Source organism: Anopheles stephensi, chromosome 2, assembly GCF_013141755.1.
Source record: "Anopheles stephensi strain Indian chromosome 2, UCI_ANSTEP_V1.0, whole genome shotgun sequence".
Taxonomy (NCBI): domain Eukaryota; kingdom Metazoa; phylum Arthropoda; class Insecta; order Diptera; family Culicidae; genus Anopheles; species Anopheles stephensi.
Window position 1 is genome coordinate 24597956 of NC_050202.1, and position 15982 is coordinate 24613937.

Here is a 15982-nt window from a genome sequence, read left to right on the forward strand (position 1 = left end):
TCTTGCGAAATTCATAAGCAACGGAGAAAATTTGAAAGATGCTGATTTGTTGATAAGTAAATGCGTTTGTTGCGAGAAAAGCAACGAATCACAAACGAACAACGCGCGTCACGTGTTGAGCGGTATTTAGGTTAAACGATTAGGAATGCTAATTTGTGATGGAAATGATTGGGACTTATGGATCCCAATCTCACTCGTTAAGTTTTGTTTATGGCAATTTGATTGCCAAACATCAACAATTTGTAGCGTAGACTAAACCAGAAACATAATTCAAAATTTAATTAACAACATGACCGAATCCGAAATGGTGTAAGCATGATTCATTTTAGCTTTGAGATAAATTTCGAGTGATTGTTGGCTCTAGCAGAAGCGGACAGGCACAGGATCTTAACTGCGCAATATTGCAAGAGCTAATTCGTCTATTTTGTTCGTGATTGTCAAACATACTAATAACCCGTTCATCATCAAAAGGTAATGTTCACCATTAATTATTTGCAACTTTTCGTGCGCACTCCACCGTACAATGCACATTACCAGTTGATTTAAACCATGGGCTAATATGTGGTCAAAAAGGACAGGCCACAAAACCAAAATAGTTTGTGAACCTTACAGAAAATTGGACAGATGTATGTAGATTGAAATAATGGGTCATTTTTGGAGGCAAAATTTCAGTTTTAAAAATTTTAAATATATCATGGCTATGCTCAAACATCAAATTAAAAGAACAGTAAAGCCCTGCCTGTAATTTAAAAGTTCAGATCACATAGCTCAAAATAAACTCATCTCTCACCTTTCTAAGAAGCTCCCTAAAATGCTGCCTTTTTTTAAATAATTATTCTAGGCTTCAACTCACCTGCCGAACAGCGGATGCCACAGCGGCGATGACAGATCGGTCGTATCGTCCAGCCCGTTCGTGGTGCTGCCCACCTCTGCCAGCTCGTCCGTATTCAGCAACCGTCTCTGTACGGCGGCCGGATCGAGCAGGTGCAGCCCGGGTTTCACCTTCAGCTTGGCCTGCTGATGCATGCCACCACTGCCACCACTACCAACATTCCCCGACTGCATTAGGTGATGCTGCTGCTGCTGTTGTTGCTGAAGGAAGTTGTGCTGTTGCTGCTGCTGCTGCTGCTGCTGCTGCTGTAGGAACATTTGTTGCTGTAGCTGTTCGTGCTGTTGCGCCGTGTACAGATCCATCCCTGGGATGGCCATTAGGTTGGCGAGCTTGCTGGAAGCACTGGCGGCACCACCGGAACCACTGTTTGCACCACCGCCCGCCGAACCGGAATGTTTGTGCAGTTGCTGTTGCTTTTCCGGTTGTAGCAGATTCATCAACGATTTGCACGTGACGCGCGGCTTTTGTTCTTCCTGATGATGGTGGTGCTGTTGCATCTGTTGCTGGAGAAGCTGTTGGTGTTGCTGCTGCTGAAGTTGCAGTTGCTGCAGTTGGGAGTGCTGCTGTTGCTGCTGCTGCTGCTGTTGTTGGTGGTGATGGTGATGTTGCTGCTGATGCTGCTGCTGCTGGTGAAGCTGCTCTTTTTGAAGCTTCCGAGCGAGCTGCTGTTGCTGCTCGTGGAACTCTTGGAAGTTGGTGGGAAGGTTGAAGAACGAGTTGGCCGCCGCCGAACCGAACATGCCCGCCGCACCCATGTTCGCTTGGTGCTGAAGCTGTTGCTGCTGCTGCTGCTGTTGCTGGTGGTGTTGCTGTTGTTGCTGCAGTTTCGCTTTCTGCATAGCGGTCAGCTGCTGACGATGGGAACCTGCACCGGAAGAGTGTTGCTGTCGTCCGCCGGAAGCTGCGGCAGCTGCTGCCGCTTGGTTCATCAGGTTGGCCATATTCTTGAACCCACTCGGACTGAACGATTGCTGCTTTTGTTGCTGTAGCTGCTGCTGGTGCTGTTGCTGCTGCTGTGCCAGCATGGACTGGGCGGATGCTCGAGTGCTGCCTCCACCGGCACTGGCAGTGCCGCCACCGTACCGATTACTGCTACCGTGCGACATGGTGGGCGGTGTCATGAACTGAGGTATCGAGAGTGGATTGATCATACCGGCTGCTGCAGCGGCTGCTGCGGCTGCGGCCGCCTTCTTCTGCTGGTTCTGGAACATGTTAGCTGCTGCAGTAACGGCAGCTACGGAACGTTGCTGCTCGAGGGTTTTCGGACCGATCACAGGTTTACGGTCGACGTGGGCCGCTGCTGCGGCGGCGGCTGCTGCTGCAGCAGCTGCCTTTTTTTGTGCCGCTTCCTGTTGCTTTCTTTGCTGCAGATTGGCGGTAGTCATCGCTTCCTGCAGCACTGCTAGCTCTAGCTGTCGCTTGTAGTCGAGTGGACTGGTCGCGCTCGCCGGTGGCAACCCACAGAAGTCCTGGAACCGGGGACCCATGAACGGTAACATATCGGCAAGACTGGTGCCACCGGCAGTGGCACCGCCAACAGCAGCTGCCGCTGCAGCTACCGTCGCCGCCGATGCCGTGTTTGGAAGATTCATCATCGCCTTCAGCAGATCTGGCGCAAACTGTCCCATCTGGCCGAGGTACGGCAACCACAGCATCTGATTGAACGCAGCCGTCGTAGCCGCATCAATATCTCCCGCAAGACCGGATGCAAGCAGCGAGCTCATCATCGGATTCTGTTTAGCCGCCTGTGCTGATAGCGTCTGCTTTAGCGTCTCCAGTGGGCTGGGTGGCGTCGGTGTGGCAGCAGGTGCGTGCGGCTTTTTGCTGACTGCGGCTGCGGCCGCTGCTGCAGCCGCCATTGCCACCGGTGTGGTGGGCGGTGTGGCCACCGCTGACGTTGCATCCAGGGTGGACTTCGATTTAAACTTCACCAGCTCTTCCTGCGTTTGCAGGATCGTTTCCAGCTGCTGCAGCGAGATCACCAGAATGTCCGGATCTTGCAGAATGCTGGGGAAAGCGAACGCTTCCGGTAGCCGTAGCTCGGGACGGGTCGTTAGAAGTAGCGGGATTTCACGTGCCGGCGATGCCAGCACCGCGTTTAACCGATCCTTTGGCACTAGTAGCGGGTCGGGAACCTTCCACGCCGGATTGCCGACGAGCAGCCGGAGCTGGGTAAGCGGATCCGGATCGTTGCCCGACGTAAGCATCTCCACCAGGCGGGCTGAGTCGTTCAGGTTGGTGTAAGCAGCGGCGGCCGCTGCCGCAGCAGCCGCCGCAGTCTGCGTGGACGAAGGAGTTACCGATGACGCACTGCCGCCTGCAGCCATTGCATTTATGAGCGAAGCAACGCTGGGACCGCTTGTGCTGGATGTCGTTGCAGACGCCATACTCGTCGACGTCATATTTCGAGTGTCAGAAGAAAGCGCTTTACCTGTACCACTGGTTGGCCGCTGCTGTTGCTGCTGCTGTTCGGGGTCTGTTTTGATGCGTTTCGCTTTCGGCTCACTAGTGTCATCGTGAGCATTAAGATTGCCGCCACTACTGCACAAAGAGGACGCAGTTGAGGAGGATGATGATAGCCGTTTCGCTTCCTCGGAACAACTCACCGTAGGGCTGGCCGATTTTCGACACTTTCCAAGATCGAGTGGTTCCTTCTGCTGCAGTGTGTTGCCCGACTTGGTGGTGGTAGTCGTGGCTACCGCACTACTGCTGGTGCTAGTGGCCGTGCTGGTGGTTGTATTCGAACTTCCTCCTCCAACCGCTCCACTCCCCGAAGAAGGTCGACCATTCTTCGATGCACCTACTACAGCTGCCGCTGCCTGAGACATTAGCGCCTCTATTACGCTGGAAGTCGTGGAACTGCTGCTCGAGCTGGATGCTGAGATGGATTTAGGTTGCAGGAAGAGGTCCGGCGATGGTGGTACCGCCGGCAGTCCACTCGGCTGGGGAGATTGTATCGCATCGGAACTGTGAGAGACGGGCCGCGGGGAAGGTGACAGACTACGCTTACGACAACTGAGATCCTTGGGTAGTTCCTCCTGGCACGAGTCAGGTGATATCACAATCGGTGCCTCCGCCGGCAGTTCCTTCGCGGAGGTACTCACAGAAGAGGACGATTCACTATTGCCACTTGCTGTCCTATCACCTTCAACCGCTTCCTTACCAACGGCCGTGGTCTCCACCACCCGGTTGGCCGCGGATGCGAAATAGGAACTCGCGTGCTCACTCGCCTCCGTTAGATCCTTTATCGTTATGGACAGCTCGTCCTCCAGCGTGGTTGTGGAGGAGGACGCTGCCGATGAGGTGGTCGTTGTTGTTGTTGTGGTTGCACCATCGTTCCCGCCACTCGTGCCACTACTACTACTGCTGCTGCTGCTCGTCATCGACACAAGCTCCACCGAGCCGGACTGCTGTTGCAACTGTTTCTGCTGCTGCTGCTGCTGCTGCTGCTGTGAGGTCCCGGAAGATGCCGTTGGCTGCGGTGCGAACGGATTCGGCAACAGATCATCATCATCACCAACAACACCACCATCGATTCCACCGCCACTGCCACCCCCACTACCGCCCCCACTTCCGAACAGATCGCCCGTAAGGCCTTCGATTTCACCGGCCTCATTAAACGACAAACACTTGGGCGAGGTGCTGAGCGATTCACCTAACCGGGAGATGATATCCGCGACCGGTTCCGGCTCCAGCAGCACATCATCATCATCGTCGTCGTTGTAATCGTCCGCGATCGTGTAGATCGGGTTGGAGTTTTTGCCCACGGATAGGGCGGCGGTGGTCGTTACTCCCATGCCGCCGCTGTCGGCGCGGCGCTGTTGCTCCACCAGCGAGTCGAGCAGTTCGGCGGCCCCGGTCATCGTGGTGTCGCCGCAGCTTGCTGCCGCCGCTGCTGCAGCCGCATTCAGCAGGTCGTCCGCCTCTGACCCGGTGGGTGCCGTGCCTCCCGCTGCTGCCACTCCTGCTCCACCACCGCTACCTGCCCCGCCTGCCGCCTGCAGCTCGCCGATGCCTTCGATCAGTTCACCAAACTCCGCGCTCAGATGATGATGGTGATGATGCAGGTGATGATGATGATGGTGCAAATGGTGGTGTTCTTGTTGGTGCTGCTGCTGCTGCTGCTGCTGTTGCTCCTGAAGATCCGAGTTCTGCTGTCGCAGCGCGTGCTTCGGATCGTCATCGTCGAGCTCACTATCACTACTGATGGTGATGTGCGGTGGATGATGCACTTCCGCGTTGTTCTCGATGCAAGTCGATTTCGTCTTGCCCGCGTCACATCCCGCCCCCGCCGCCATCGCGCCAGAGGTGGAGGAGGCGGTGGTGCAGGACGACGACGCGGATGTCGTCGTAGTGGTTGTTCTTGCGAACGCCGTCCCTACACAATCCGGGCCGATGATGGCGTTCATCGTCGTCGTCGTCGTCGTCGTCGTCGCAGCCGTGGAAGTCGTGGTACCATCGTCGTTAGTCAGTCGTGCTCTTTTCGCACGGTCCTGATGCTGCTCGAGCGGTCCTTGCGCTGCTGGTGTTGGTGTTGGCCGTTTCTCCTGCTCGAGAACGCACACTTCGTCGTCGTCTATCTCCACGACGGTGGTGGTGGAGCTGCCAGTGCTCGTCGCTGCTAGTGGTGCATCGGCTGCAGCTGCAGCGGCTGCTGCTGCCGCCACCGCTGCCGCTATCGCCGCCGCCAGTGCACTACCACCATCGGCATCGTCCGGATGGTGGTGTTGGTGGTGGTGGTGGTGGTGGTTGTTGTTGTTGATGCTACTACTGGTGCCATCGTCGTCGTGCTCGTGCGGTCGTCGTCGTCGTCGTTCCCCAGCTTCCTTTCCGGCACTAATACTACCAGCGTGACTGTCGGCAGCCACCAGCTCGATCTCGTCTCCCTGCGAAGGTCTTACTGCCGAGTCGAAGTGTTGTAGTGCATGGTGCAGGTGCATACCGTGGTGGTGGTGATGTTGGTCTACGCCGAAGTCCGACCGACCACCTTCCACGCCGAGCAGTTGCACATCGTCGTCGTCGTCGTCGTCGTCGTCGGCTCCGTCGTCTACAATGTTGTGGTGTTGGTGCTGCTGCTGCTGCTGATGATGATGATGATTAAGCCCAAGTTCATCCAGTGCAAGCAGCCCTCTGGCCGCGGTCCCATCGTCGTCCTCATCCTCATCGTCCACGCTCAGGACCAAACTGCCGAGCGGACCTCCGTGTGACGCATGCGCTCCAATCTCGCTGCACCGATGCTGCTGTTGCACCGGGATGACGTTTGTTGGTATCTGTGACTCGAGGCTCGCTCGGCGAGCTTTCATCTCCGACGATTTCTTCGCCAGCGCAATCGGCCACTCCCGATCGGCTGTCCGTGCTAGTGCTGCCAGCGTGGAACCATGCACATCATCGTCGTGCACTTCGTAGTCATCGAGCATGGTTACCTTGCCGTCCCCAACTCCTCCGCCAGCGCCATCATCACCCTCATCATCGTCGTCCAGCTCCAGTAGCTCCAACTTGTGGGATAACTCGGGCTGCCGTTTATGGCTATTGCTTGTGTTCTCGAGCGTTCGTCCTTCTCCGCCATTGCTGTTACTACTACCACTACGAATAGTGTTGTTGATATTACCACTACCATTACCGCTATTGTTGTTACTGCTAGTGCTATTAGTATTATTGCTACTATTGCTCCCCAGCAACAGCCTCGGGTAGAAGCCGGTTCCACCGTCCTCTTCCGCCTTCACCTCCAACTCTCCACCGCTGGAGCTGCCATTAACGCTAGAATGATTACCGTTGCTAATAATGTTGTTGATGTTGTTCGACGAACTGGTTTCGCTAAAACTATTGATATTATGGTGTCCGCCGCTTGCACTGCCACCACCACCACCACCACCTGCTCCTGCCAGCTCACTTCTCCTGCTAGCCTGCAGCTTCTCCTGCAGCTCCTGCAGCTGTCTTCGCTGCTGCTCGTGATAGTTCCGGATCAGTTCCGCTATCGTTTCTTCGCGTTCGCGTTCCTCCGCTGCCGCTGCCGCTGCTGCCTCCTGCTCTGCCGCCCGTATCCTTTCGTGGTCATGGTACACCTCCGGCGTTCCATCATCGGTGGCCCCTGTGGCGGCGGCGGCCGCCGTTTCGCTCTTCTCCTGCTTAACTCCAACGCTAAACGTAACCTTCCGCTGTCCGGTCGCCACCAGCCTGCTGATGGTGCTGCAACTAGTACTGCTCCGACTGCCCCCACCCATTTCCTCCTCCGTCTCCTCTTCCCTTACCCCCTCGGAAGTTCCTTCCGAGGCGTGGCGCTTCTTTTTCTTCTTGCTCTTTTTATGCTTATGATGGTGCTGTCTGTGCGCTGTGGATTTCGTGGAAAGTTTGTACTTTGGTGACAGGGGTGCCGATGCCGCCGATACGGCGGACGTACGCCCACCGCAGCAACTATCGCTGGCCGTTTCCTCCTCGCAGCCACTCTCGGACCGGGGCGGCAGCAGGGAAAACATTACGGAGGAGCTGGTATCGGTGCGTGGTATCGCCCGCCAGCTACCCGGCCCGGTACGGGTCAATCGTATACGGTTGCGCTTATCGTAGTCTTCGCACCTGACCTCCACGATGCGTGTATCTTCCTGCTTCACGAACAGAAAGATAGGATTTACCCTAGGAACTGTGGTGGACGTGGAGGTGGTGTTGGAGTTGGAGGTCGTGCAAGGAACGCTCGGTGATCGTTCCAGCGTAATACCACCGCCCCCGCTCTGTGATGCCGCCGATGAGGACCTGCCCGAGGAGCACATCTCCAGCCCTCCGTTTAACATGGCGGACGAGGACCGCAGCTGGCCTTCCGCTGCTAGCTGCTGCGATGATGACTTTGGTGGTCGTTTAACCGTTAGGGCAGGGATGGCACGTTTCTTCACTCCAGCGCCGGCACCACTCGTCGTGCCCGGCATCTTACTCGCTTTACCCGACAGCTTCGGCTTGGGCTTCGGACGTACACGTGCGTTGAAGAAGATTTCCGGCAGGCAGAGCGTGTCAATGATCCGATCGGTAAACTGTCTCCGCCGGTTCGACTTTCGGTGCTCTTTCGGTTCCAGCGGCAGGGGAAGCGGATCATCCTTGTATCCCGATCGTTTCGGCGGATGACCGACGGGACGTGGTGGTGGAACTGCTCCCGGTTCCATCAACTCCTGCTTCACCATGACCATTGTCGAGGGTTTGGCCACCGGTTCCGTTGACTGCTGCTCACTGGCCTCCTTCTTAACGATGGATGCCGGGTGGTTTGACGTCATCGTTTCGCCGGAACTTGTCGCCTCCGTTGCTTTTGGTGGCTGCTCACTTCCGCTGCTGCTGCTGCCACCACCACCACCACCGGGTGACGTCGACGTGACGTTCCGTCGTCTCAGTATCAGCTTCGTGTCCTTCGATTCACTGCACTCCCCTGCAACAACGTGTGCAACATAGTGCTGTCCCTGTCGGTCGCGTTCGGCTTCGGTGCGATGTTTCTCGGATGTCACGCAACCATCCACTTCCGGTTTCTCCCAACCAATCGTGGTCGTGTCTAGCGATGGCGTTTCAAATCCGGAATCACGATCCGTGTTCGATTCGGTAACCGTCCCAATTTCGATCTCCGCACCTCCTCCCCCACCCGACTCACCCATCTCCCCGTCACCCCGCTCATCCTGTGCGATACCATCCAGCGGTGTGCCCAGCGCTAGATCGCACCCGAACTCGTCCGCACATCCGTCATCCTTTTCGGGTGGGCCCACCGGCACCAGTGGGCCACTGCTGGCCACGTTGATTATGTTGTTGTTGTGATTGATGTGTTTCTCGCCGGGCGACCCGTTCGTGGGTTCGGGCTTGGCGGCAGCTGGAGGGGATCCACCAATCGGTATGAGATCAGGAAGAAGCGTTGTCGCTGCCACCGTAGCGGTAACCGTACCACCGCCATTGCTCAGGGCAGCCGATGTCGATACGGCGGCCGCAGCATGTGATTGGGGTGGCGGTCCGCAACCGTCGGATGTTGAACCGTTGAATCCGAGCGATCGCCATTGGGGTGCACTAACCTCGGCACTCATATCCGCGACCGGTGACCATTTCCCGTGTTTCCCTCGAACCAACAATACACCTTCCGCATAGGGAATTCAAAATAAACCGAACCCAAAACCAATAGAAGACGAGACCAAAACACGACGTACACTCACACACACTCACACACGCAAACACAGCGAGCGCACTGTTTTCTCCCACACTACGAGCGCACCGATATGGGACACACTTTGGCGCGCCTACACACACTGCGATGCGGATCTAGCCGTTGCTCACACACACCACCACAGGCTTGCCGCCACACGACGAAGCGCACGCACACACGGACCGTAATGCTTGTTTGCAGAATCAGCGAGAGCATCGCAATTCAATTTTCACGCTTAATTTTACCATCATTCACACTTCACTGGCACCGCACCGCACTCAAATGCATTTGGCTTCGAAATACCGCTTGGATTTGAACGACGACAGAAAAAAAAAACACAGGTTTCACACTTTTACCACACACCCCTCAACACGAATGGCACGAATTTTCCGACCGTGACATACTATTCTCGACAATTCTAGGCATTTCTTGGGGCACCTGTGTACCGCCACAGCAAACAATTCCGCTCACGCACGCCTCTCACTTGCACAACTCATTGTGTGTTTCGTTTTTTTTTTTGCTTCTTTTCCACCTTTTTTCCTAATTTCCACAACACTATTTTTTCCAGGATACTGGAATTCCACCTTTTTTTTGAGGAAATTTGGGGATACACACTGCTGCTTTTTCGCTGCTCACCCCCCCAACAACAACACTGATCTGTCAAACGAATAGAGAGAAAAAAATATCACTCACACAACCTTTCAGGATTTTTAATCGCCTCTTCTTGCTCTTCTTCTCCCGCATATGCTCCGTCTCAGGAAGGCCAGCTTTTCACGAAATCGATCGGCCCCCGTGTAAGTACGCTTCTGGCAAGGAGGAATGCTTCGAAATATTAGCACCCAAACACGATTATCACGCACTGGTACGCAATTCGCTGCAATTAATAAACCGAAATCACCACCTCCCGTAGCACACGCGTCCACTTTATTGCGTGAATGATGTTTTGATTTTTCACTGGGCTCGACGTCGAATTCCGTGTCACTCGAGCCACAAATCATGAAAAGCCTCCCCGAGAGAGCTGTCAAAATCGTATTTCGATTTTTTTGCTCACCAACACCAACCAGCCACCGCGGTACATTGCACACACACCACCACCGGTGGCGACCACATTTCTCTCATTTTTTAATCTTTTGCTTCGTGCTCTAACGCTCCCTCTCTCGCACGCGTATGGCACGCACACCAGCGCACACCAGTTTTAAATCTCGCGTGGCGGCGGGAGAATTATTTCAGCCATCCTCAGCAATTCCACGTTCGTGTGACAGCTCGCGGTGCAGAAGAGACTTGATTGGATTGATTTGGAATTGTCGGTACTGCACGAAAAGAGCAGCAGCAAAAAAAAAAAACTCAAACTTCAACAAGCCACGCACAACAAAACTACGGAATGTACGCACGCATTAATCCATACACACATACACCACGGTTATGATGGCCGACGGTATAATAAATCACTTTACGCGCGACCCGTATTCAGAAAACACCCACTTCTTGTCGCAAGTCGCTTACTGCTGTTGCTGCTGCTGCTTCCACTGGACGCAGCGCGTTTTCACCTTACGTGACACTGTTTTGTCAGATTTTCTTGGATGTATCTTGTGTGTGTGTGTTTTTCTTTAAAGCCTATAAATCGGAAGGTGTTAAGAAGAATAACATTAGGTATGACGATTGTGCCGGAGGAGAAGCATTCCCGTGCTGTCGCTGCTCTGCCCAGAGCTCCGGCCCTAATGGCACCGTTCCACCGGGTCATTAGAAAGAACCACAGCGTATGAATTATTGCCTCATTAGAACGACCTAACCATGGACCGCACGCGGCATCCATAATCGGAAAGCATACTACGAGACACGAGACGTAATTTATAATGGCGTATTTATAAGGTTTTTTTTATGGGCCGCCATTTTGACAATTTTTAATTGTACTCTGGATGTACTAAATAGACGACCAGAGGGAACACTCGCAATCTCACATTTGTTCGCTTTCCACCCAACAATGCAATAATTAATTTACGGGATAGGGATAAAACTTTGAATGCCTCTTTAATGGGACATTTATTTTTGACAGGCAGTAAATGTCACGCAGAAGCGTCTCCTATCGTCCAGATCGAGCGACCGGGTAGTAGCTTTCGAATGTTCTTCTGTTTCTTTGGGAACTCTTGATTCCCGGTCTGCCATTTCGGGCAGTTCCTTGACTTAATTTCTCCCCCTGTGCTGAATAATCAGTCCCGTGTCTTCCGGCTCTCGAATGTAGTAAACAATAAACCACAGGCAAGAATTCGTAATGGCGGCACAGTTTTGTTTTAAATGCCTGGTTTAAAAGCCGAGTTTGTGATCGTGTGCCGGTATTTATCGCGTTCGTACATTCCAAAGCCGTGTACTGGTCAAAATCGATACTCCCAGCAAGAAGAAGACATTAAGGACGGCTAAGATGAAGAATACTATCATGGCGCTGTTTCCTGCCTTGGAAGGTGGTTGAAGTCGATCGTACTACGAATTTCCACGAAAACGGTATGCACTATGCGTTGATTACTACTACGCTTTGACATACACGCACGTATATCACTCCATCTCCCGCTTTTCTATGCTACGGGTAGCGTGTTTTTCTTCTTCGATATCAATAAATAGTACACACACGCACACAAGCTAGTGTGTGTGTGTGTGTGTGTGTGTGATTCTTTTTTTCTTGTTGTTTTGCTGCGTTTTTTGTTCACGTTTCTCATGCTTCTCGCTCCCTTTCTTACTTCTCTGCGCACACTCTCTCTTTCTTAAGATTTTAAGGCAAGGTTTGAACACTCACTCACGTTCGCTCTCATGCTCATCCGATGCACTGTGCCGTAGAAATCGTTCTACATCGCCAAACAAATCATTAGCGGACAATCATGCTACACCGTCGACCAAAACCTATGTTGTTAAATTACAGCCGAGATAATCGTATCACTGTAACACTCTACTATTATAAAGATAACAACAATTTCACAACATGTAACTATTTCGCTCGATTCAACCCCACTTAACGATGCAACCTTAAACAATTGCATTTGTGCCATGGTTTAGCAGAATTTTAATTCACGCAATGCAAACCTTTTCCACTGTATCACCACTCTATCGCACCCGCCGTGTATTTGTTGTTTTGCTCTACGCAATTTCGAAAACGCACACACGCGCACCTGCTTGCTATGTGTGTGGTGCGTACACACGGTACTTCCGTCCGGAGGTTGCTGCGATGCGACCACGCGGGATTTCAAGTTTCAAATGTTTGTGGTTGGTTTTTCTGTGAACAGCGCAGGGGGTTCATGTTTTCCGCCGTGTTTCACGATTGCAGGGTTTTTCGTTGCATGTTTTGGTGATCATGTTTGCGTTAACTAAAAGAAGAAAACATGGTTGCTAATAGAAACTGTACAAGATTTTTTTTTTGGAAATTGGAAATATCATTTATCCAATTTATCCATCCCCGTAGATGCGATTAAAAAAAGAATAAAAATAAATTACGCTCTTTGCGAATAGCCTTATTATTGAAAATGCTAAAACAGATCTTATATTACCTAGAATTGTTCAGTTAAGTTTTTCAGAAGGAGCCGCTTCAATGTTGAGCTCTGCGAGCTGCACGGTGATCCAACCATCTTGCAACGAATCAGACTAGCCAGGCGCCATGGCCATGTGACGAGATGAGCACATAAAGTACTTATAAAGACGAAAAGCAGGAATAGCATGGTAGGTCCAAGGTGATGTGTAGTGAAGGCATTGATGCGTCCGCTGAAAAAGCTCGGTCATTGAATTGGCATATGACGGCGCTAGACCGCGAAGTGGTGGAAGCAAATAAGTAAATATGTCTGTAAGTTAAACTGGGGCTTTCATGATACACCGAGAGAATATTTATTAATAAACCCTTCCAATAGGCTTAATTTGATTAATTGAATCGAAGCTCAAATTATGCATTGCGATACGCAACCGAGCATAACATAATACTAGACGAACCCTGCACTTGAGAGCCGACTGCATTCTCTCGCCAGCATGGAAAGAGATGCAGTTCGGTTCAACGTCCAGTGCAAGAAAGAGAACCACACCGCTTCTTCTCTTTCGTGGCGCGTGCGTTTCGTTTCGGATGTGGAAGTATGTGTGTGTAAAACAATAGAATCGTTCAAATCTGCATCGCACGCACATTCCTGCAATTGCCGTTTCTAAAGAGAGCGAGAGAGAGAGAGTGAGACATCGCGGTAAACGAGCAAGAGAGTAAAGAAGTGATTGAGAGAGCGAGAAAGTTTATTTCCCTTTTTTTAGTGTGTGTGTTTCGTACTTGTTTTTATTATTTTTATTCGAATATGCTCGGAATTGCATCAATTTCCAGTTGTGAACTCAAAACTAAAATTGCGTGCCCAACTTCAAAGCATATCGGCTAGATGAAGTTTTTCGTCTTCATATTTTAATGTTTGCTTCGTTTTGTTGATTGAATTAATAATGAAATTTAATTTTGAAGTGTTTTTTTGTGGTTTTCTTTTTATTGATGGATTGGTTATTTTATTTCTTCTACATTATTCAAATACCAAAATTTTCCATTTTAATCCCAAACCAGAAATAAAGCCAAACGCAGTAAATGTAATTAAGCAAAATTTTAGAAAAAACATTCCATCACACCTCTCCATTAGCTGCTATTTTTGTTTGTTTCCTATTTTGTTCCACTATATTTTTTCTCTCTACTTTCCATGAAAAAGTGTGTTCGTTTTCCCGTGTTTTTGCATGCCCTATTTTGATTTTTCCTCAGAATTCTACTAATTCAATTTTGTTTATCATTTGCATCACTCTTACCGGTGCTTTTCCATGTTTTTTTTTCGCCGTGGTTTTTCACCATGTTTTATGTATCCGATGTGCTCTTCACACTTGCATGTAAACATTCACTCGCCCTCTCTTTCGTTCTTGCTCTTCCAAACTTTCGCTGCGTATTATGGCACGGTGCGTGAGAGCATTTAGTGCGTACCTTTCTCCATAACTTCCCTTCCCAACCCCAAAACCCCATTCTCCCATCCGGTTTCAAACACACGTGTCAGTTTAGGCCTGCCTCTCCCACCCAAAAGTGCGCTGGCGTGACCTTGACTCGGTCATTCTTCGGATGTTCACCGATTAAAGTGTGATCAATTTTCTTTCCTTCTTGGCTTTGAGCGGGTCACTTTCTTCCCCCAAACAGATCACTTACAGCATCAATTTTCCGGACGGTGTCGCCGAGGGATTTCGAAGATTTGTCGCAGAATTGAAAAGAATGGAATTAGTTTACAAAAGATTATAGGAATCGCCGTGTAATTGGGCACAAGAGCCCATACACAGCATTCTCCTTCTTCTTTCTTGACATAAGGACCTCTTAGTTCCTGTCTGCTATTTCTAGCTTAGTAGACTTATGGATACCGCAGATGTTGGATGGCCAGTCCTCATAATGGGGAAACGGCCCAGATGAGACTTGAACCCCGGTCATGCCGTGTGAAGACCGACGCCGCTGTTGCATTTACCATCGGGCCGCTTACATGTTTGTCAATTGACAGTGATTTGTGTAGATACTTCACTTATGGACTGCAAAACACTGTCAAAGAGAAAATCGTAACTTTTCCTTTGACCCTGTTTTGCTCGTGTGCTGGACGTGTGCCACTTTCCATCGTAAAAGTTGGGTTCCGTTTTTTTTTTGCGTTGTATTCTAATGCCACGGGCTAGCAGAGGCTGTTTCCCCCCTCATTGCTTCCGGGCATTGCCTACCGGAACATAAAAGGGAGCATTTTTCCGAATATATATATGAAAATACGATACCCTCATACGGCCTCATGTGGAATCAACTGCACTACTGGTGCACAAAAACTGCAATTGCTGCACCGATGTAGGTCACACGAGAAAGCAATACATGCACACACACATACACAAGCAAGATACCCCTTGTCGGAAGGTTTGCTTCTCCCCTGGTTTTGGGGACGCAGTGCATTAGACAGTTGCAGCCTCCATCGGTGTGCATTTTTTTTTGCTTCCATCACTACTTCTATTCGAAGGCCATTGCAACGGAGCGTGCGATCGAGGTGCCCAGCTTTAAACTGACCGTCCAGGTGCAATGGATGCAATGGAGAGAGAAAAAAAGGAGAGCAAATAGCAACAAAACAGGCGAACGAAAGAAGAAACGAAAATAAATTACATTTTAATCTTGCCCATCTCATCCGTCATGAGGTGACCACACGTGCGCGGGGTAGGTGCCCATACCGGTTGGGATGATGAGGTGGGTAAAGGTAATATAAAAATAGCAATAAAACAAAAATGGCGGATGCTTACAGTGCCCCAGTGTATCGACGGGGCTATATTTATACGAGCAAACGTGTATGGGCTAGTGTTCCGTTTGTAGATAACGACGATCAATATTAACGGCGGTTTTATTGTGAAATACATAACATTATTGGGAGGTGGTGGTTTTGCTGTGCGCTTCATCTAAACACATACTATAGAAGCACGGGGAATAATAGTGCATGTTGGGTTGAACAAACAGGTGAAGCAATGAAACACGCAGACAGATGGCTAATATTACTTGTGTAATTCAAGGAAATGCACAAAGCCATAGAGGATATGGCTTCAGCCTAGGCATAGAGAGGATGTTGGCTACAACGATGGCTTCTGAATTTATCAGAAAATATGATCATCCTCTCTTCTATCATCGTACCACTTCATTGGTCGATTAATTAGCGTTACAAATACCAAATCTCACTACTATGTCCTGTTGTTACATATTAGCAGGAAATGCTCATAAATGGAAGCCCAAAAATAACAAATCATTCTAACGGTATTAAAAGCGAGATTTTTGCTCATGATTCAATAAAAGATTAGAAGTTCTGTCTGATAAATCGAGGTTCAAGGTTCGAACCATATCTCGTAATTGGTCTATACCTGTTTCTTCTTGGCTTATTCAATTCTTTGGTTAAACCTGCCTTACC

General features: G+C 50.7%; 1 protein-coding gene across 9 annotated transcripts in view; it reads right to left on the reverse strand.

Annotated features, from left to right (window-relative positions):
* Window positions 1-12296, reverse strand: part of LOC118505394 (serine-rich adhesin for platelets) — a 60932-nt gene extending 48636 nt beyond the window's left edge. Inside the window, exons 1-3 of one of the 9 annotated variants that reach the window (XM_036041113.1) lie at window positions 12117-12296; window positions 10551-10661; window positions 854-9704 (exon numbers count right to left, since the gene is read on the reverse strand). In XM_036041113.1, coding sequence (XP_035897006.1) covers window positions 854-8931 — 8078 coding nt within the window. In that variant the 5' untranslated portion in view covers window positions 8932-9704; window positions 10551-10661; window positions 12117-12296. Of the gene's footprint in view, window positions 1-853; window positions 9705-9907; window positions 10093-10529; window positions 10662-11832; window positions 11970-12116 lie in introns of those variants that run through there. The other 8 variants (XM_036041112.1, XM_036041115.1, XM_036041117.1 and 5 more) reach the window with 8 other exon arrangements.
* Between the last annotated feature and the right edge of the window lie 3686 nt (window positions 12297-15982).